Raw genomic sequence first — 23,107 nt, forward strand, 5'->3', positions numbered from 1 at the left:
GGGTTTATATGATACCAAAGTGACTTTCTCAAGAACTGATGAATCAGCGAGCTCGTTGCAAAATAATTTATGAGGAGAAGGGATATAACAGGTCAATGTAGTGGGATTAACTTCTCGAAAGTTCTTATTAGCTAGTATGCATGACAAGGGGTGGGAAGAATATGCAGATAAGCTTTTTGAGAAATAGTTTAGGAGTCTGAGAAAATTTAAAGATGAGGATCTGGTTGTTCCCAGGACAGTATGGTTACAAAGCTATGGGATCCCAATGAATGTGTGGTTAGAAGAAAATTTGAAGGGCTATACGAGATGGTTGGGGATTGGATTAGTTGGTTCTATCAGAAAGATAATGAGAGTGAGTTTTTTAATCCAGTCATTTGTATATCTACTACAAGAAGGGAAAAGATTGAAGAGTCCATGAATATATTAGTGAAGGGAAAGCTTTATCTAATTAAATTTGTTGAAATTGAAAATGGGAAGGAGCTGAAGAATAAAATGGGTTCAATTAGTTTATCTGAAGGAGGGATTATATCAAAAGTTATGAAGGAGCATGGTGGAATAGAGTCAAAAGATAAGGACTTAAAAGTAGATAGGGAAGTGAGTACTAGTCAGACTGTGGAATCCAAAGCTGTAGCAGTAAGTAAGGGGAGTCAAGGCTACTCGAAAGGAAATATAGGTGTTCTTCAGGAACTTGAATTGGGTAAAAGGGTGGAGGTGTTGGAGGTGGATGGAAAAGTGCATGAGGGGATGTTGGTTTTGTTAAATAGTCAAGCTACAGAAGAAGTGGTTAGAACAAACTCTAAATGAACTAGTAAGGATTCTTTAAGTGAGCTGAAGTCTTGAGAGACAAAGAACATAGTGGAAAAGTCTAATAGTTTAGAGTATGCTGTTTTTACTGGTACTTCACAAGGTACTTTGTGTAATGAAATTGTTAAGCTCAAAGTCAAAGGAGTGGGTAGAGCTAAAAAGAAAGGTAAAAAATTTAACAATCCTTTTGACTTGAAAGGAGGTGTTAATTTAGGATGTAGGAAGTATCTTGGGAGAAATAATAGGTTAGGCCCTTATTTAGGGTTTGGAGGTAGTTTTGTGACTTTGTCAGGAAACAAAGAGGTAAAAAAGAAAGAAGCTGCTAGAGAAATAATAGATTGTGCTGAACAAATGGGGCTAAAGGTGTAAGGGGATAGAGAGAAAGTTATTATTGGGATAGCAGAGCAGCTGCAAAAAGGAGAATTGTAAGATTGAAGTAATAAAGAAGTTGTACTGTAGTAAAAGTAAACCATTATGTCAGTAAAAGATATAAGAATAATATCTTGGAATTGTAGAGGGTTGTGTAATGGTGTGAAGAGAAGAATGGTTAAAGATATAATCAGATCTAGAAGAGTTAATATACTGTGTTTGCAGGAAACAAAATGTATGGAATGGAAGAAATTTTGGGAGAAATCCATTTGGGACAGTGGTAAGGTAGGATGGCTTATACAGAATTCAGAAGGTTTGTCAGGGGGATTGATTTTAGCATTGGATAATTTGTGTTATAAAAATTTAGGCTCGGCTTTAGGAAAAACTTGGCAGTTGGTTCAGCTCAAATGCATCTTAACAGATGAAGTTTTTCATATAGTCAATGTGCATGGTCCTTTAAACTTAAAAGGTAAGAGGCAATTTTGGGATGAGATATCAAAAATCTTACTTATCACAGAAAATGATTTGGTGTGTGTGCTTGGGGACTTTAATAGTATTATGGACGAAAAATAGAGTGTCAATTGCACATATAGAAGATTATATGTGCAGGGTTTTAAAGATTTTATTAAGAATAATAATTTGCGTGAGATTCGGTTGATAAATGAAAGTTTTAATTGGTTTGGTCCTTTTGGAAGGTGTAGTAAGTTAGACAAAGTTCTGGTTAATGATAATTGGTATGCTCGAGATAACTGGGAAGTTATGGTAATTAATAGGATGATATCGGATCATAGACCTTTGTTGATGTATGCTTGTAAAATTCTGAATGATCCAGTGTCTTTTAGGGTGTTTAATTGGTGGTTGTATGATGAAGAGGTTAGGGTCAAAATGGAAAATTTTTGGAAGCTAGGTAAAGAAGCTAGAATGCAAGTGAATATTCAAGTTATGTTAAAAAAATTTAAGTTGGGAATGAAACAATGGTGCAAAGGAGCTAAGGATAAGCTAGAGATTAAGATTAAAGAGCTAGAAAACAGAATGGAATGCTTAGATGGTAGTCATGTTGGAGGGGAGGAAGTTGTTAGGTGCCAAGTAGAATTAGCTGATAGTTATAGGAAAAGGGATTCAATGCTAAGGCAGAAAGAAAGGAATAATTAGAATCTGCAGGGGGACAAAAATACAAAAATTTTTAATAAAGTGATTCAGAAAAGGAGATGCAGAAATAAAATTGATAGAATTGTTGTGGATGGAAAGGTTGTAACTGAAGCTCAGGAGGTCAGAATGATTTTTTACAAGTACTTTACAGCTATATTCAATTCAAAAAAGATGGAATGTTTGGAGGTGGGGTCACTTATAGATAAGAGGTTAAATAAGGAAGAAGTTTTGTTTTTGGAGAGAGATTTCTGTATGGAGGAGATAATAATTGCATTGAAATCATTCAGTAGTGATAAAGCTCCTGGGCCAGATGGATTAAACATGAAGTATATTAAGGAGTTTTGGCCTTTTCTGAAGGATAAAGTGTTGGAAGGGTTTAATTGGTTTGCTAATACTGGATGTCTTCCTAAAGGCTTTAATTCTTCATTCATAGCTCTGGTTCCTAAGGTCAGGGTACCAAATAAGCCAAGTGAGTTTAGACCTATAAGCTTAATAAATAGTGTTGCTAAAATTTTAACTAAGGTGTTGGCAAATAGGCTAAGTACAGTTTATGATAAGTTAGTAGGGGTAAATCAGTTTGGTTTTGTAAAGGGTAGGCGGGCTGCTGAAAGCATCTTCATAGTAAATGAGGTCTACCACAGTATGAAGAAGTCAAAGAATAAAGGTTTGATCTTAAAATTGGATTTTGAGAAGGCTTTTGACTCAGTGAATTGGAGTTTTTTGTTCAAACTCTAAAGTGTTTGGGCCTGGGGATCAGATGGATTAAGTGGATGGAGGATTTTTTTAAGTCAATAAGGATATCTGTGCTGGTTAATGGTACACCTACTAAAGAATTCAGCATGTCTAATGGTATTAGACAAGGGGACCCTCTTTCTCCCATGCTTTTTAATTTAACGGGAGAGGTACTAAGCAGTATGTTAAATGCAGCAAGTGAGCAAGGAATCATTGAGGGCTTACAGTTGGGAAAGGAAGGTAAGAAAATTACTCATCTGCAGTATGCTGATGATACATTAGTATTTTTACAAGGAAATGAGAAATCCATTCTGGGAATAAAAAAAGTATTACAATATTTTCAGTTGCTATCAGGTTTGAAGAAGAACTTCCAAAAAAGTAGCATATACTCCTGTCACATTCAAAATTTATAACTTAATTTTATGGCAGAAAGGTTGGGTTGCAAATTAGGATCTTGGCCTTTGGTTTATTTAGGGAGTCAAATTGGTGTTAGCTCAAGAAAGAAAGTTTTTTGGAAACCATTGGTGGAGAAGTTTAGGAGTAAATTAGCCAACTGGAAGAGAGATAGTTTGAACCAAGCTGGGAGGTTATCTTTGGTTAAGTCTACTTTGGATAGTTTACCTATCTATTGGTTTACATTACACAAAGTACCGGTAGGAGTATGTAATCAACTAGAAAGAATTGGAAGGGAATTTTTTGGGGAAACTCTTCAGGGGATGGAGAAGAGAAAGGTAAAAAGATGCATTTAGTAGCTTGGAGCTCAGTATGCAAATCAAGGAAACAAGGAGGATTAGGCCCGAGTTCATTGCAGATTAGGAACTCATTATTGCTTTGTAAGTGGTGGTTTAAATGGCAAGCTGAGAGAAAGATGGCATGGAATGTATGGTTAAGAGGCATGTATGGTTGTGGTCAGAGTGAGGGGTTAGAGTTGCTAGGAAAACAGAAATCATGCTTAATAATGGTACAGGGCATAATAAAGGCAGTTGCTAAACACTCTGAATCTGGTTTTTTTGGACCTAGATCTATGAGATGGGAAGTTGCTGATCGGGATTCAGCTCTTTTTTGGGAAGATCTTTGGTACAAAGATATAACCATAATGGAAAGATTCCCTAGGTTGTACAGTCTTTCTAAGTTACAACAGAAAGAAGTAAACATTTTTAAGACCTTATGGGATTGTTATGATAGGAGTGGTGAGGTATTTTGGAAAAGGAAGTTGACAATTTGGGAATTAGAGGATCTGAAGGAGCTTGAAGATATAGTAAATGCAGTGAGCTTCTTTGCTAAAAAGGACAGAATTATTTGGGTACCAGTTAAGGATACATACAATACTAGAGTAGCTTATGAACTACTGATCAACAGTGAAGTAGAGAAAGGCAATGAATGGGAACAAATTTGGAAATACAAGGTGCCTGAAAAGGTAAAATTATTTTTATGGAAGGTAAAATCAAAAATTGTTCCAACAAAGGTTTGGTTAGCTCACAGAATGCCTGACTACAGTAAATGTATGGTTTGTTTAAAACCAATAATTATTTAGAAACCTAGTTGCTGGAAAGCAGGTTTCGGACTATCTTGACTACACAACTGCGAATGGGAAACAAGCCGGAAAAACAGCGAACCAAGGCGGCAACCTGAACACCGGAGAGGCGGCCGGAAAAATGAAACAGGAGCGGCGAACAGAGAGGACGGGGAGGGGCAAAATAGAGGAAAGAAAAACAGGAGAGAGAAGGGATTTAAGAGAGAGATGAGATTGTAGAGAGAAAGAGAGACAGGCGAGATAGATTGAGTGAGGAAAGAGATGAGGATGTTTATCATTTACCAGTTCTGTTTCTATTTTTTTATATGCCAACACTCAATTGTAAACACGTATAAAAATGAGAGACACGCAGCCTGAAAATCAAACACGTGTCCTTCTTGCCTGATTTTTTGACCCGTATTCGTAATTTTAACGAACCAAGTTGCACAAAAATAAACTCAGAAAATTATAAAAATAGTTTTAAAATTTTATAAAAAATCCCGAAACTAAAAAAATAAAATTTCCATAATTTTTAAAGCACTTTTGAAACTCAACTCGTACCCGTATTTCACAATTAACGAACCGAGCTGCACTTAAAACAAATTCAGAAAATCACGAAAATATTCTTAAAATGTTATAAATATTCCAAATTTAATAAAAACATAAATTTCGAAATTTTAAAATAATTTCTAAAATGTAATTTATACCCGCTTTTATCAATTAAACGAATCAACGCGCGAGTGAAACTAACTCCAAAAATTCCCGAAATAATTTTAAAATTCTCGGAATATTTCAAACTTACATAAATATGAATTTCATAATTTTTTAAAGAATTCTAGAATTTAATACAGATTTTTACAAAATAAATACAATCAGAAAATCATACAAGGTTAAATAATTGATACAATATTGATATCTAAATTTTGTAAAATCCCAAAAATAAGTATTGAAATTATAAAATCATAAAACTAATTTTAGAGACAATTCAAATATTTATGAGTTTTAAAACTCTAATAAAATCACCTTTAAAAATAAAACAGAACAATATAACTCAATTTTTAACTACACATTCCAATCCTTTATACTAACAAATCACAGACAAATAGTATATATCAACATACTGCTGCCAAAACCAAGACACATATTTTACTTAATTAATATCCCACAATTACTTATTTAAATAATTAAAAAATACATGAGTCGTTATAATATAACCCTGGAGTATTTTTTTTAATAAAATAATAAAATTATTGAAATTATATATTTATAATATTTAATTATAATTCTAATGCAAATAATGTATTTAACACATGTATATTATAATTTTTTATACTTTTTCTTAAATAATTGTAAATAAAAAATAAAATTAACAATGACTTTAATTCCTGTTTTGCTCTCACCTTTATTTTACCTTTAGTTTTATATGGTTTGTCCAATTCTAAATTGTTTTTCGATAAATTAATAGGATTATTAGAATTATATTGTAATTCCCTTATTTTTTTAATAATCAATTATACTATAATAGATAACATATATACATAATAATGGTGATGTAGAATGAGAACACGTACTATGCTACTTTTAAAACCGGATTTCCGAAAATACATATTACCCTAGAGTGAAGGTTAAATACCGGCCAACTTATGCGTACTAATATTTTGTTTTAACTATACACATGTTTTATGCGTGATCACCACAACTAAAATTTTGAGTTTATTGAATACAAATGTGTTCAACATGTGTATTCTATATTAAGAAAACAATTATAAAAACATGCATGTTTGGCATATTTATGCATAATATATACAAAATATATATCTTAATGATATACATTCAGTACACGTATTACACATATTCGTGTTACTGGGTATATTGGGCGGTCCTTCCCACCACTAGACAGTTTGGGTTGAGTTTTTTGAGTAAAAATTAGAAATTTTGATATAACACACATATTATTATGATATGTAAAAATTATCTAAACAAATTAACCTGGCATGGGTGATCAACTTGTATATAATAATTAATACATAGTTGACTTCTTATTCAACTTTTGGAAATTTTGGTACTATACACTATACGGTAATAATCTCAACTTATATGTATATAATAAACGTTACAACTTCTTATCCAACTTTTTTTATCATAGCTAACCCGCACCCACTACCCTTTGGGTGCGCAGTGGATAAACCCTACGGGCTCACGCAATAGCCTGCAAACCACGTGAACCAAGGTAAACCGCATTTAAGCGACATGAGGCATAATTATAAATTCTCCTCATATCAGATTCGAACATGTGACCAAGATCCTCTCTTTAACCAGCTGAACCAAATTTTATTACTATCATCAAAACAATCTCAACCATTAAAAATATATATTTAAAAAAAGACGATATTATATATTGTAGAATAAGTGATACAATAATATCCTTATTCAATTATAAATAGAATAGAAAAAAATTACATTATTCTACTATTATTTAAACTAGCATTTTACCCTTGCTACACACCTAACCACAACCGACCTACAATTATCAATTGTCTTTGCAAAAAATAAGGATTTGGAGGCTAGTCTCGAGATCTTTTTCATGAAATTATGAAAAAATCATGTAAAAAACTCAATCTTCACATTTATTTACTATCCTTTTTTTATTTTAAAATTAAGAAATTTAATATTTAGATGTTTAATAAAATAAACACATAAGTCAATGACTACCTTAACTTTTCTTAAACTCTACATCTAGATCTTTAAATTCACATTAATAGAAAAAATATTATTAATTTTAAAAAATTAATGAAAAAAATTAAAATACGGTGTTTTTTTCATTATTACACTTTCTCTATCCTTTTTTTTTCAACAATATGATCCTCCGTCTTTTCTCTCATTATCCACACCCATCGTGTCTCTATCATCCTTCACCGTCATCATCATCTTTCATCATTTACAATTTGATATGCTAATTATTTTGCTTTTTGGTTGATTAATGAATCATGAAATTGCTTTTTTGTTAATTTAATTCACCTATTTCCGTTGATATTAACATTTTGACAAAATGGTATCATAAAAAAATATAATTTATTTTTTATTGATTCAGATTTCTCAGATACCGGATTGATACCGGATTGAAATTGATTTTCTTTGTAATATATGCAACCAAAATCAAATCAAAAAATAATGTAACAAATGCTACACTACAAGAAAATAAGGTTAAATACAACTGCACAAATACAACCGGAATCAAATACAACCATATCTGGTTGAATTTAATAGGGCCCGACTAAATTCAATCGCACACAGTCATATTTAAAAACTGGTTGTATTTAGGCGGTTGAATTTAGAAACAATTACAACCGACTAAATACAACCGCAATCAATTACAACCGGAAACGGTTGTATTTAGCCGCGCGGCTAAATTCAACCTCTTGCAGTTGAATTTAGCCTCTCCTAAATTCAACCGAACAATTACAACCGGAACCTTTTACAATGGCAAACGGTTGAATTTAGCCGCTCTAGAAAAATTGGAGGGAAATTATGCCGCCAATGAAATTTTCCCGCCAAAACAGTTAGAGGGAAAAATTGGAGCCAAATATCAGCTCAAAATTTTAAAAATAATTTTCTAAAAAAAATCAGAAAAATAAAATTAATATTTTCAATATTGTTAAAATATGTAAATAGACAATAATATATTAATTCTAGATCTTGTAATTAGTTTTTAATATTTTTACATTAGTTTAACGATTTTTGATTATTTTTACAAAACTTTATTGTTTTGTAATTTATTTTGCTAAATTCAACCGCAAGTGGTTGGTTGTCTATAATAAATACAACCGCTTTTAGTTGAACATTAAATACAACCACTTTCGGTTAAATTTCTAAATACAACCGCTTTCAATTAAATTTAGCCGCCTGTTTATCACAACTTAATTCGGTTGAATTTAGGATATCCATTTTAGCAACCCTACTGCCTCTTTCATTCCAGCAGCCGCAATTCTTCATCCTCTCCCTTCTTTCACCCCATTTTGCATTCATGTAATCATCCATTATCATCAAGTAAGTAAAATTATCGATTATTTTTTGTTGTATTTTATGAATTTTATAAGTCATTGTTTTTTTCATAATTGCATACCTTTAACATATGTAGAAATGATTTGATTAATTTGAATTTGTTCATAAATATCAAATAATTGTTGTGTACTAACTTTATTGATAGGATGATGATACATAGTGTAATATGTTGATATTATTTTATTTGACAAACAATATATTGATATTGTTAGTGGTAAATAATTACGTATATGTCTGCATTTGTAGATGGCATTCGATCGTAGTTGGATTGGTCGTAATCGATTTAATGAGGCAAAATATATAACGGAAGAATATAAGGCTGGAGTGGATCGTTTCATTAAATTTGCTATAGAACATGGTGAAGAAGAAGATAATGTTCTTATAAGATGTCCGTGCCAAGATTGTCGAAATAGGTATTTTAAGTTGCCTAATACCGTGAAAATTGATTTGTATCGACATGGTATCATGCAATGGTATACTATATGGGATTGTCACGGGGAGAAAGATATATCACAAGTCGAGGTTGGAACGAGTTCTAGATACAGAGACGACGACATGTATGATGCACATGATGATAACGATTTTGAGGATTGCGAGAATTCTGAAGAACCAAACGAAACAGCAAAATCATTTTACAGGATGGTGAATATTGCTTTTGAACCAATTTATCCAAACAATGTCAATTTTACAACATTGGAGTTCTCAATGAAGTTACTTGAGTGGAAAAATAAGCATAATTGTAGTAATAATGGCTTTGATGATTTGCTTCATCTTATTGGATTAGTATTGCCTAGTGATCATAAATTGCCCCAAAAGTACTACACCATGCGAAAGATGATTAAAGGATTGCATATGCAATATGAGAAGATTGATGCTTGCGAGAATGATTGCATGTTATTTTACAAGGAACATGGTGACAAGACAAAGTGTGATATATGCAATGGAGACAGATACCAGAAGCAGAAAGATCCTAAAAAACAGAAGATTCCACGAAAAATCTTGCGTTACTTTCCTATTACCATGAGATTGCAGCGTCTATTCATGGCCGAGACTACTGCAAAATGTATGAGATGGCACCATGATAGAATTGCAATTGGAGGTGAATTAAGTCACCCATCGGATGGAGATGAATGGAAACAATTTGATCGGAGATTTCAAAAATTTTCAAAAGAGATTCGAAATGTAAGACTCGGGCTCTCTACAGATGGATTTGACCCTTTTCGCGACAAGCACGCGAAGGAGTATACGGTATGGCCCGTGGTAGTTGTTGTGTACAACCTTCCTCCCTCTATGTGTACAAAGGCTCCATATATGTTCATGCCTCTTCTTATTCCTGGGCCGACAGATCCAACCAAAGACTTGCATGTTTATCTTAGGCCATTGATTGATGAATTGAAAGTGCTGTGGAATACTGGAGTTGAAACATATGACATGTTCTCACGTACAAATTTTATCATGAAGGCGGTACTTTTGTGGACTATTAGTGACTTCCCTGGACTTTCCATGCTTAGCGGATGGTCCACCAAAGGTAAGTTATCGTGTCCAGTTTGTATGGGAGAAGTACAAGGTAAACAACTCAAATATGGTGGGAAAATAAGTTTTTATGGCACTGCTCAATATTTTTTAGATGCAGATGATCCTCTAAGAAGGAGTACTAAATTTGGAAGTGTAGAGAGGCGATCAGTTTGTGCTCGACATTCAGGGGGCGTGCAAAGGTGATGTGTGAGCAAATACAGTTTCCCCCTCCGAGAAAGTCACATAAGAAAAAACCAAGAGATTATGGGGCAAATACAGTTTCCCCCTCCGCTTCCTGCCATTTCTGTTTATTATGATAGCCTTATAACTATCGACAAAGCTAGAAGTGTAAAGTATAATGCTAAAACAAAGAGACACATCCAAGTTAGACTAAAGTCTATAAGGGGTCTTGTGTCTGATAGGATTATTGCTATAGAGTTCATAGGACCTCTTGATAATATAACTGATCCACTGACTAAAGGGCTTGAGCATGCTGTAGTCCTTAAGTCGAGGTTGGGGATGGGACTGATAACCCATCATAATTCATCAATAGCGGGAACCCAATACACCCGAGAGGAGATCCCTCGAAGTGTATTCAATGTGGTAATAACAAATTATAAGGTTGAATTGGTAGTACATCTACCATATACTTTTAGATACTTATGTATCTGAGTCTATCCCCTATAAACCTTAAGAGGTACTTGGACCGCTAGTTAGCAAGAGTTTTAACAAATTCTGATTGTAACAGTTTTGGATCAGGATTTGATAAATTCTGATGGACCAAATAGTGTGTCAGAATTTGTAAACTCTGAATGGGGTCAAGTTGAAAGACGAGATGTTAGCATTACATCTTTGGAGATGCCCAGCTAAGCGAATGCAATTGTGTGGTCGCAATTAGAGGAAATCGTTATTCCTTGAAGCATTCAACGAACAGGATCGAGACAAGACCATATCGTCTCAAAGCCGTAGATCTGCACCATAGCCTTTTGACTTGTCGTCGTCTATGGAGTGTGGTTACACCAAACGGATAGAGATTCAAGGTGAAACATTCCATCTATATACGGTAGCCATCGAAGTAGGGGACTTATGAGGGTTCAAACTCGGAAGGGTACCGACTCTGAAAAACAAGTCATGATAAAATCTGATATGCATTTTTGTATGAATTTGTGGGGGATTGTTAGAAAATGGAAATTTGAAGACATATGTAATATGTCTTCTTGACGTAATTTCTGGTTAATAACAAGTGGAGGTTGTTCCTTGCTATAAGGACATAAACTTTCATATTTGGATCTAAGATATTTTCTTAGTGAAATCCATGTAGAATTAAGAGCAAGAATGCTTATTTGTACAAGAGTTGTTTCGATTTTAGTTGAGAAGCATATTTTGAAATTTATGCAATGTTCAGGACCTGAGGCTAGAGGTTTAAGACCTGATGATGTTCTGAGATAAGTTTCTGCAATGTTCAGGGCTTGAGGTTGGAAGCTCAGGACCTGATGGTATGCTGAAAACAATTCTGGAATGTTCAGGGCCCGAGGCTAGATGTTCAGGTCCTGAGGTGCTGAAAAGTTTTGGTTTATTTAGGGCCCGAGGCTTATGCTCAGGGGCTGAACTGGAAGCCAATTGCTAAAACTATATAAACATGTTTTGTATAAATAAGTATATTAAATATTAATATTTGAGTGAAGATTATTATTATTTTAATAATAATTAGACTCTTATACAATATATAATAGATCAGATTACATACGTTACTTTTGTAGAGAAGAGCAAAAGTTGAAGTGTTTGAAAATCTGAGAGGGAGATAGATTGGGGAAAATAAATAGAAACCCTTGAACATCATCTCTCTGGCTCTCTCCCACATATATATACATATATTCATTGATTTTATTGGTGAATTGAGGTGCTGATCGTTGTTGAGCCTTCTCGTATCTGTGAACGGATCGCTCTGAGCTGTTTTATCCTGTAAGTCATATTGTGGCAACCCATCACAATATAAGTGGGGCAATAATATCTTCAAGAACAGTCAAGTCTTCTTGAGGGCTTGGCGACTCAGTTGATTCTCTAATTCTAATAAAGCTTCATAGGGCTAAGTCATTTTCTCTAATTTCTTGTCAATTCGGTCTCTAATTATATATTGTTTGTGCCTTTGTGTTTGTTTCGTTACTTGGTTGAATTTGCCTGTTCATGTTAATTTGTTATATATAACTGTCCCATTGTTGCGCCTATAGTAATATTCCCAACAATATATACCATGTTTATGTCTCTTTCTTTTAGTCACAACCAGGGGTGGATCTGAAAATATTTACTTCGTGGTGCACCGAGTAAATTTTGGATGACACCCTCTTGTTTTATTTATTTTAATGTGGGCACTTTAATATGTTCTTAAAATTTTAAATGGTTAAGAAACGTAAAAGAATTCTTTAGGGAGGACGCATGTTCTTCGATGGCCCTTTACTAGAATCTCCCCCGATCAGAACTCTCTAGTGAGTCTTAAGATTTTGTTTGAGAACAAAATGCTGCAGTTTTGGAAATGTCTCAGGAAACTATAATCCATTTTTAATCGTTCACATGATTTTGTGTTAAATTTTGCACAGTAACATTTAAATTGAGCTTACTAATAAAATTAATTTTAGAATTTTCGTTGATTGAGATTTGTTTAATAGACAAACCAGAAAAACATAAAAATTTATTTTGCTAAAGTGAGGTGCTGCTGAGATGCTCATGCTCTTATCATATGGCCAAATTCCTTGCTACCTTTATACTGGATGAATGCACTTCATTTACAGTAATTATGGACTACTTTTGTAATCCTGCCTTTGTTTGAAGAATGAAACATATATTAAAGAAGGGTTCGTTCCATAACAAATATTGTTAATAGTTGCTGTTGGCACAATGTAAGCAATATACTATATATATACGTGTGTGTTTGTGTATGACTGGAGAAAACAAGTATTTTGCCGAACTACTATTTTTTATTATGTTAAAGCAATTACAATATATAATGAAAAATAATAAGAAAGTGACTCCTACAAACTAAGATCTGGAAAATTGAAAGTCCTAAACAAACTCAAACATTAACATCTTATTTTGTAATGCTCCTATTTTATCTCGTTATGCTCACCAGAAACTGAAGACTCGGACAACATTAAGCACACACTAAACTAACAACTATCAACTAGAGTTCATGAATAAGGACAAGTTAAAATTAAATTCCAACAAACTCCCTCTTAATCTAAACTTTTCTGAATGCATTTCTTTACTCCAAGCAGATTCCTCATAATTTCAAAATTAACATAGGTCAGGGCTTTGGTGAGAGAATCTGCCCTTTGTTCTTCAGTACACGTGTGCTTCACAATTATTTCCCCATTCTCCACGCATTCACGTATAAAATGATACCAAATATTTATGTGTTTGCTTCTACCGTGAAACACCGGATTTTTAGCCTATTGCAGACTTATTGTCAATAAACAACGTAACTGGACCAATGTCTTGTTCAGTAACTCGAGACAACAGCTTTCCCAACCAAATAGCCTGACAAGCCGCTGCAGTAGCTGCCATGAACTCGGCCTCACAGGATGAGAGTGCCACACATTTCTGTTTATGTGAGGCCCATGTTATCAAGCTTTTATTGAGGTAGAAGACCATTGAGGTAGAAGACCATCCCCCAGTGCTTTTTCTGTCTTCCACGTTACCAGCAAGATCGCTTTCTGAGTATCCGACCAAAACTTCGTTGTCACTGTCCTGTGAGTAGATTAAACCGAAATCCAATGTCCCTTTTACATAGTGAAGTATAAGTTTTGCTGCAGCCTGATGTAGAAGAGTTGGTCTCTCCATAAACCTACTCACAATGCCCACATAATATGCTATATCAGGTCTGGTGTGGACAAGATATCTCAAACCTCCAATTATACTTTTAAACTCAGTAGAGTTGACTTCTTTTCCGCCTTCGTCTTTGTTGATGATTTCCTTGGGATGCATCGGAACTTTAGTCGGGCTGCAGTACAACATACCAGCTTTGTTAAGAATTTTCTTCGCGTACCCCGTCTGTTTTGTAGTAGGTTAGCTTGCTAAAATCACACATATCAAACTTACTTGCCATTTGTTCCTTGAACTCTGTGATGGCTGCAACATTTGCTCCTATTAGGAAAATATCATCGACATAGATGCCAATTATTATCACTTCCTTTCCCCCATTTTTTGTGTACACAGCCTGCTCATAAGCACACCTGACAAAGCCCAACTCCTCCAAACATTTGTTCAATTTTGAGTACCAAGCCCTGGGAGCTTGACGAAGACCGTATAGAGCTTTTAAGGGTTTGTAAACAAGATGTTCCTGTCCTGGTTTGACAAACCTTCGGGTCACCTAACATAGACCTCTTTCTTGATTTCCCCGTTCAAAAAAGCCATTTTGACGTCAAGATGGTGAACCTCCCAGTTCCCTTTTGCAACATGAGCAAATCAGTAGGCTTATTGTCTCAATTCGCGTGACTGGTGCAAAAACCTCATCGAAGTCTATGCCTTATTTCTGCACACATACTTTGGCTACAATCCTTGCCTTATGTTTAATAATATTTCCGTTTGCATCTCGTTTAATCTTGTATATCCATTTCAGATCAATGGGTTTTCAACCTTGAGGCAGCTCTGTTAACTCCCAGGTTCCATTTCTCTCTACTGCATCCATTTCAATTTCCATAGCTTTCTTCCATTCAGCTCCCCTAGCTGCTTGAGTGTAATTTGCTGCCTCATCTAACCCCATTAGATACAATTCTTCACTTTCCAAATCAATGGGTTCGGTTTCACCGTAAATCTCACTTAGTGGCATGTACCTTCGAGATTCATCATCAGATTCTGAGCTCGATATGGACCTATTAGAGTTTGAAGTGCCCCCTATTGACATTTCTCTCCCAGAGGCTGAGCTAGACATACTTGGGCTTTGCACATCACTTGCAGCAGTGCTACTGTGGTTGTCATTTGAGGCTGATAATCTTGTTCCGGAGTTATCAGTTTCTTCCCATACTTCATCACCTTCACTTGATGTTTCCAACAAGTTTGTGGCCACAGTAAATGATCCCAACCGTGTTGTTCCCTAAATTTCTTCTAAGTGCCACTTTCTTATTAAGTCAGGCGGAAAGTGTTTTAAATATAAGCCTTAGGTACTTAAAAAGAGAATGTCAATTGAAGTTATTGTTGCTCCTGAACATTTTTGGTGTGATAAGGCGAGGTCAAGTAGTTTTGTGAGGTTTTAAATAGGAGCAACACTAGGGATCCCAAAATTGTTTCCGGATGCAGAGTGTTGCATTTCAATTCCAAGTAGTTGTTGGTTATGAGTATTTATAACTTTGTCCATGTTAGCTGTACAATGGTCTGATCAGATGTCTCACTGGGCGACAATGTCATCCCTGTATTAGTGATAGTTGCCACATTATAGTCAGGAAAGGTTGTCATGCACACAGCTAGAGTGTTTTGATTGAAAGTGTTTGACATGAAACTATGACTACCTCTAGTGATCCTTAATTGTTCTGGATATCCACCTCGAACAATATCCTTATGGTAGAATCTCTTATGGTTTTATTCAAAACCCTTGCTGAGCGAGTTCTGAGAATGTAGACGAAACATTTGTAATTGGAATCAGAATGCATATGCAGATCATTATGCTAAAATCAAGAAAAGTAAGTTATGGCACATAGGTCCGGTATTTCAGTTCTTAAAAAAGGCTGAAACATCTAATGACTCATCATCTGAGCTTATTGTCCAGGTATCCCTTTTTCGATAAGAGAGAACAATGTAGCAGTGTATGTTAATGGAACATTGCACTAGATTGTATCTTGCAGTATTGGATTGTATCTGGGACTAATGGATTGTATCTTGCGATGATTGATGATAACTTCCTTGTTATCTTCACTAGGATGATAACTCCCTTGTTATCTCGAGTTGGTTTCGATAAGTTCCAGCTGCCCCCGATAGTTTCATATGATTTCGCTGCCAAGCATTTGAGAGATTTTCTCTTCACCAGCAGTGATCTTTTCTCAGCCCTTCCTTTTGTCGAGACTCTTGTGCTCCTGGATGAGAGTGAACCTTCAGTTGAGACTCTTGTGCTCCTAGATGAGCGTAAAGAGTGAGCATTTGACCTGATTACCTTCTATGCAAATACACTCTGTTTCATCTACCCAAAGATATGATAGTCATATGATTTTTTTGTTAATTGGCCTACAATGATTCTGATTTGTCAAGGATTTCTCTAACTGCAGGTTTATCCTTGCAATAGAATACTTACGGCTTTATTCAAAACCCATGCTCAGCGTGCAAGTTCTGAGAACATAAACGAAACGCTTGTTACTGGAATTAGAATACTCAAGAGAATGGTGCCCTGCATTATAGGGACAACAGAGAGCTTTTCTGAAATTTGTAACTATGAAGTGAAGTGACTTCCATGGTCCATATTTCTACTGCCACTTAAGGTGTAAGCATGAGAGTTATTTGAGGTCACCTCGTAAAAATATTCTAATTCGGCTATTGGATTATACGAATGCTTATCGAGTCTGTTTTTTAACGTATGTTCCGCTTCAGTAAAATAATTTTCAGAAATTAAATCACGTAGATAAAGTAGAAAGAGAAAAGGGAACCTGATATATTTGAGGCTTTAAATTTTTTTCTCCAACATTTTATTCTATCCCCACCAAGTGCATCCCATGTTCATGTCTCTTTCTTTTAGTCACAACTCTTCTGTGCCAGTGAGTCTTAAAATTTCTGTTTCAGAATAAAATGCTGCAGTTTTGATAACATCTCAGGAAAGGAGGCTGAGACATATCCCAGCTTACCGTTTTCTTCAACCATTATGAAATACATTTTCTTGCGCTATTTTGTTAGTATGAAACATTAGATCATCTCCACAATATTGATGGAGGCGCGTCCTGCTTATCACGGGATAATTGGTCGAGAATTGCTGCTGAATCTTCCGGTGCCCTGTCATATCTTCCTCTGCAGCTTCTATACCTGTAATTCATATAGATGTTAAATTAGCTAACATATTACTGGCTGATAATAATGTATCTAAAATTTCAGATTGTGGAGCTTTGAGGTTGGTACCCATGGATCAAACCAAAGTAACTACATTAGTCCAGGGTACTTTAGGATACTTGGACCTTGAATACTTACATTCAGGCCAACTGACCGAGAAAAGTGATGTTTATAGTTTTGGCTTTTACCTTGCAGAGCGCTTTTAATATGGAGAAAACCAATTTGCATGGCTAATCCCGAGGAAGAAAGAAATCATTGAGAAAATTTACTAAACATCCATGGCCAATCAACATGGGAATGAAGAGATGACGAGTTTAATAGGTCACAGTGAGATTCAGCTTTCTGATCTTTAGGAAAATCATGGCATATATTATGATCCTTAATAGATCATAGTTTGTTGCACATGTAGACAAAGCTCCTTTAAATATCTTAAGTTTTGTAATGTGTTATATGCATTGTATCCAATACATGATAATGCATTGATTTGTAAAAGTAATTATATGAAAAACTTATATCAGTATCTATGTCTTAAAGAATATCTGATTGGCATGGATTCTTCTGTTGAAGAGTCAAAAGATATATAAAAAACTGAGAATGAAATCGATCGAGTGATGTTCGTGTCATTGGGATACGCGGGCAAGAGGTGTCAGACGACCCCCTTATAATTTTTTCTGTTGCAATCGAATGATGTTCGTGTGGATATGCGGGCAACAGGTGTCAGAAGAACCCCTTACAATTTTTTCGATTGCATTTTTAATTTTCCCTTTATTTAAATTTGGGACACCTAGCACTACTCATTAAATTTTTGATATATCGATGGATTATTGCATGTATTTTTTTCCTTTGATTGATTATTAAATAAGGTTAGAATTCCAAAATTCCTAATTTTTTTATGGTAACAAGAATACCAAACCCTGTTATATACAGACTATAGTTATTAGGACACAAAGGCTAGGGTTTTAGGCTTTTAGCCATTTTTTCAAATACCTTCAGTTGCTAATGGCTACAAAACCTTTAGGCCATTACCTACCGGAAGAAGTCTTTGAGCAGATTCTTGTGAAAATACCATGCATAAAATCTATACTAACATGCACCTCATTTTGTAAAATATGGTATTTTTTAATTAAATCATCTCGATTCATCAACACTCATCTCTCTAGTTCAAATAACACCAAGTACTTGTTATACCACAGTTCACCTTATCGCAACGAATATTCATTATTCTAATAGTGAAGCATATAGGAATTGTGCGAAATCAGAGTTTCTTTGTGGGCTTAATGATGTTAAGGTGCATGGTTGCTGCAATGGAGTGGTTTGCTATACCAAGCTTTACCAAAATCGCAAATATCGTGGACTTATCTATCTCTGGAACCCTTTTGTTAGAAACTGAAAGTTCTTCCTAAGTTTGGAGAAAAGTGTTATTCTAGAGAAGCCAAAGAGGCTATTGGATTTTGGTTTGATAAAGAGGCCATTCGTTACTTGAAGTGCCAGAGAAGTTAATATCATTCTGATCAAACTGATCATCTTTTTCGTTACCGTGCTCTTTTTCGTACTCAACTTGGAATATATATTTGTATGACGGACCTGGATTTTAATGTTACATTTTTATGTATATTTTAGGGAAAGGCCCCGGCCGACGACGATGATGTTGATGATGGTGGGGGCAGTGAAAGGACAGAATCCGATGATGACAATGACCGAGATATGAGTGTGCCTTATAACGTAGTCTCTCGTGGCGGTCTTATAATTAGGGGTTAAATATCGATGTAATGGGTTATGAATGTTTTGCAGGATAATTTGAATTATCCTTGTGAACTAAATTTATGGGAATTTGTAAGATGATCTAAGCTAATGTCGGATTGTTTTAACTTTTTGTATAGTCGAAATGGTTTTCTGATAATATAAATGTAAAGTATGGTATCTTTCATATTTAGGTTGGTTTAAATGTGTGGATGATTTCTTAGTATTGGTTTTGCATATTTTTATATATTTTGGTGTTGAATTGTGCTACAATTGTATATAGATTGGGATTTGTGATTGGACAGGTTTAGAATTCAATTTGAAAGCCGAAAAAGGATGGAATCAGAAAAAATAGCAGGATACTGCTTCTAGAGAGAGAATTTAATGACGGAATTCTGGGTAACTTATGACGGAATTCTGGGTTATTTGGGACGATTGTTCTTTATGATTTTATTCATTTTTTGTTTTAAATAAATCCTGGCAAGCTTGTGGGCCCAAGATGATAACTTACGACATACAAATCGTCGTAAATTAAAGATAAAACGACGGTATATTCCGTCGAAAGTGTAATTATCAGCCCACTAAAAGTGGGCTCCACTTCCCTAACTTGCGACATTTTGCTTCAATTTGTGACGAAATGTATACTTATGACGAAATCTTTACTTATAACGAAATATGTACCTATGACGAAATATGTACCTATGATAAAATTGGGACTTGTGATAGAATTGATTTATGAGGGTTAATTATCAACTAGGTCACGTACTCTGTCCAAATGTATCAAGTGAGTCACCGATAAAAAATGGACTCAAATGAATCACTCATTTGAAAATTTGTATCAAAATTATCACTCTATCGTTAGTCAAAATTCATAAAAGTATTATATATTAAGTTGTGCACATTTTTTGTGAATGATATTACATCCAAATGAAAGGTTCCGATTTCTACTATTTTAGATAATATTGTTAGATTTTTAAAATTTTATCAACTATTTATTTTTAATTTTTGATTGTTTTATTTGATTTAAATAAAAATAAATAGTAGACAATTTTTTAAAAATCTAAAAATATTATTTAAAATATTAGAACTCAGAATCTTTCATTTGGATGTAATATCATTCATAAAAAATGTGTGAAACTCGATATATATTACTTTTAAAAATTTCGACTAACGATAGAGTGATGTTTTTTTATACAAATTTTCAAATGAGTGACTCATTTGGGTCCGTTTTTATATCGGTGACTCACTTGATACAGGTACTTAGAAAAAAGAATGTCAATTGAAGTTATTGTTGCTCCTGAACATTTTTGGTGTGATAAGGCGAGGTCAAGTATTTTTGTAAGGTTTTAGATAGGAGCAACGCTGGGGATCCCAAAATTGTTTCCGGATGCAGAGTGCTGCATTTAAATTCCAAGTAGTTGTTGGTGATGAGTATTTATAACTTTGTCAATGTTAGCTGTACAATGGTCTGATCAGATCTCTCACTGGGCGACAATGTCATCGCTGTAGTAGTGATAGTTGCCACATTGTAGTCAGGAAAGGTTGTCATGCACACAGCTAGAGTGTTTTGATTGAAAGTGTTTGACATGAAACTATGAGAACATAGCTACCTCGAATGATCCTTACTTGTCCTGGACATTTACCTCAAACTATATCCTTGTGCTAGAATCTCTTATGGTTTTATTCAAAACTCTTTCTGAGCAAGTTCTGAGAATGTAGAGTTTAATCCATCAGGTTTATGCTATCTTTGTGTAACACATAGTCTCTCTGTTTATGCTCCTTATGAAGCTGTTGAGTGTGATACAGAGAGTTTATTGGTTCCGAATCTCCCACACAAAATAGAGATGACAAGATGTCAACTGCCAGAACATGTCAAGATCAAAACCAGGTATGGTGAACTGATCAAATCAATCGAAGAGTCTGAGCAAAACACCTACGGTATGGTTCTCAACACTTTTCATGAAATTGAGCCTGCTTATGCAGATCATTATGCTAAAATCAAGAAAAGTAAGTCATGGCACATAGGTCCTGTATTTCATTATGCTAGATAAACAAAAACCTGACTCTGTTCTCTACTTAAGTTTCGGTAGTATGGTCAGATTTTCTGATGCTCAACTTACTGAAATTGCATTTGCTCTCGAAGCATCAAACACAAAATTCATTTGGGTAATTCCCAAGGGTGCCGAGAATCTAGAATCATGGTTGCCACCAGGGTTTAAAGAAATATGGCGAAAAATAACAAGGGCTTAATTTATTCAAATCAAACGCAATTAAAGAACAAGTTTAAAATTAGAATTTGAAATACTAACTAAATACTTGTCACTTCAAATGAAAGTTTTGCTGAAATTTCTTTCACGAATTTTTTTCCCCAGAAAATTTTATCGAGATTGGGACGGAAATTTTTTCCCAAGAAAATTTTTTCTAGAATTTTTTTTCCGGGAAATTTTCTCGGGATCGGGAGGGAAATTTTTTCTGAGAAACTTTTCTCGGAATTTTTTTTCCCGATAACTTTTTCTTGGAAAATTATCAGCGATTCTTGTCCAGGAGCCCCTTTTACGATAAGGGAACACGATGTAGTGTATGCTAAAGGAACATTGTACTTTTCCTGGATTTAACATTTTGCTAGATTTTTGGAGATGAGAGATGAGTAAGTATTGGATCCCATTTTCTAAAAGGCTCCACCTCTCGATATGTTATGCATTGGGGGGAGCGCGAACTAGTTCGGATCGGTTTTTGAATGAAATTGGAATCAAAATTGTATATTTTCGGTTATATAAATTGAAGACTGTAATTGTATAATTGGTTCGGCTTCAGTTTAAAAACCTAAATTTAGTTTTACTGATTCAGGTTCGATTACAATTTTTACATGTCCAGTTGGAGTTTCGATCTTTTAATTGTGATCCAGTAATCTTCCAATCTTTTCTAAAATAAATGAGTTAAAATTTAAAGTTTTGCATTTTAATTTTGATATATGGATGGACTACTGCATTTTGTTCTGTTGATTGAATGTTAAATAAGGTTATTACATGTTAATTTTAGGCTTAGGGTTTTAGGATTCAGTTAATTTTTCACTAAACCTCTGTTTTGCTAATGGCTACAAAACCTTTATGCCATTACATACCAGAAGAAATCACAGAATAGATTCTTGTAAAATTACCATACACAAAATCAATATTAAGATGCACCTTAATTTGTAAACTATGGTAGTACTTTTTAATTAAATAATCTCAATTTATCAACACTCACCTCTCTAATCCAAATAACACCAAGTACTTGTTATGCCAGCACACTTCACCTTGTGAATCCTTTAGTAATTATTCACTATATTCTGATACTAAACCATCTAGGAATTGTGTAACATTAGTCTTTCCCGTGAACTAGAACATGTCACTGTGCATGGCCGCTGCAGTGGAGTGATTAGCTGTACTGAGTTTCGTGAAAGTCGTGGAAATATCTATCCCTGGAATCCTTTTGTTAGGAAATGGAAAATTCTTCCTAAGTTTCGAGAGAAGTGTTATCGTGAAGATGCCTACGAAACTATTGGATTTTGGTTTGATAAAGAGAAAAACGACTACGAGGTTGTGAAACTTAGTCATACCAAAGTGGCATATTGTGTTGATTTGTATAGCCTGAGAAGTAATTCTTGGAAAATTATCAGCGATTCTTGTCCAGGTGCCCCTTTTACGATAAGGGAACACAATGTAGTGCACCTTTTACGATAAGGGAACACAATGTAGTGTATGCTAAAGGAACATTGTACTGGCTGGTGGAAAATGGGCAGGGCAGTAGGATTATTTCATTAAATTTGAATAATGCCATGTTTCGAGAGGCGTTAATAAGTACAAGTTTTCCGACTGCAGGTTTATTAATGAACCCATGGTGTCTTAAAGAAGTGGATGCTAATTCCCTTGTTATCTTGAAAATGAATGATCTGGGTTGGGTGTGTATCACGAAAGGACATCAAGAGAGTCTCGAGTTATTATACACAGACATGGATAAAAGAATGGTGCCCTGCATAGAATAACAGGGAGGTTTTCTGAAATTTGTAACTATGAAGTGAAGAGACTTCCATGGTCCATATTTCTACTGCCAATTAAGGGATTTTTTTGTTAAGTTTTGCACATTAACATTTAAAGTGAGCTCACTCATAAATTTAATCCTAAAATTTTCGTAAAGACTGAGATATTTTTAGTAGAAGAACCAAAA

The 23,107-nt window shown here is 34.6% G+C and overlaps 2 protein-coding genes across 2 annotated transcripts; both read left to right on the plus strand.

Moving 5' to 3' along the window:
• The first annotated feature begins 2,493 nt into the window (after positions 1–2,493).
• On the plus strand, positions 2,494–4,799 carry LOC141703384 (uncharacterized). The gene is made up of 5 exons (XM_074506914.1): positions 2,494–2,952; positions 3,060–3,294; positions 3,484–3,785; positions 3,893–4,471; positions 4,611–4,799. Exons 1-5 carry the CDS (start codon positions 2,494–2,496, stop codon positions 4,797–4,799), a joined length of 1,764 nt encoding a protein of 587 aa, XP_074363015.1.
• Positions 4,800–8,875: 4,076 nt separating this feature from the next.
• On the plus strand, positions 8,876–10,348 carry LOC141703385 (uncharacterized). Its single transcript, XM_074506915.1, has one exon. The coding sequence runs from the start codon at positions 8,876–8,878 to the stop codon at positions 10,346–10,348; it is 1,473 nt and encodes a 490-aa protein (XP_074363016.1).
• Positions 10,349–23,107: the final 12,759 nt, after the last annotated feature.

Source organism: Apium graveolens, unplaced genomic scaffold (genome assembly GCF_009905375.1).
Source record: "Apium graveolens cultivar Ventura unplaced genomic scaffold, ASM990537v1 ctg6595, whole genome shotgun sequence".
NCBI lineage: Eukaryota > Viridiplantae > Streptophyta > Magnoliopsida > Apiales > Apiaceae > Apium > Apium graveolens.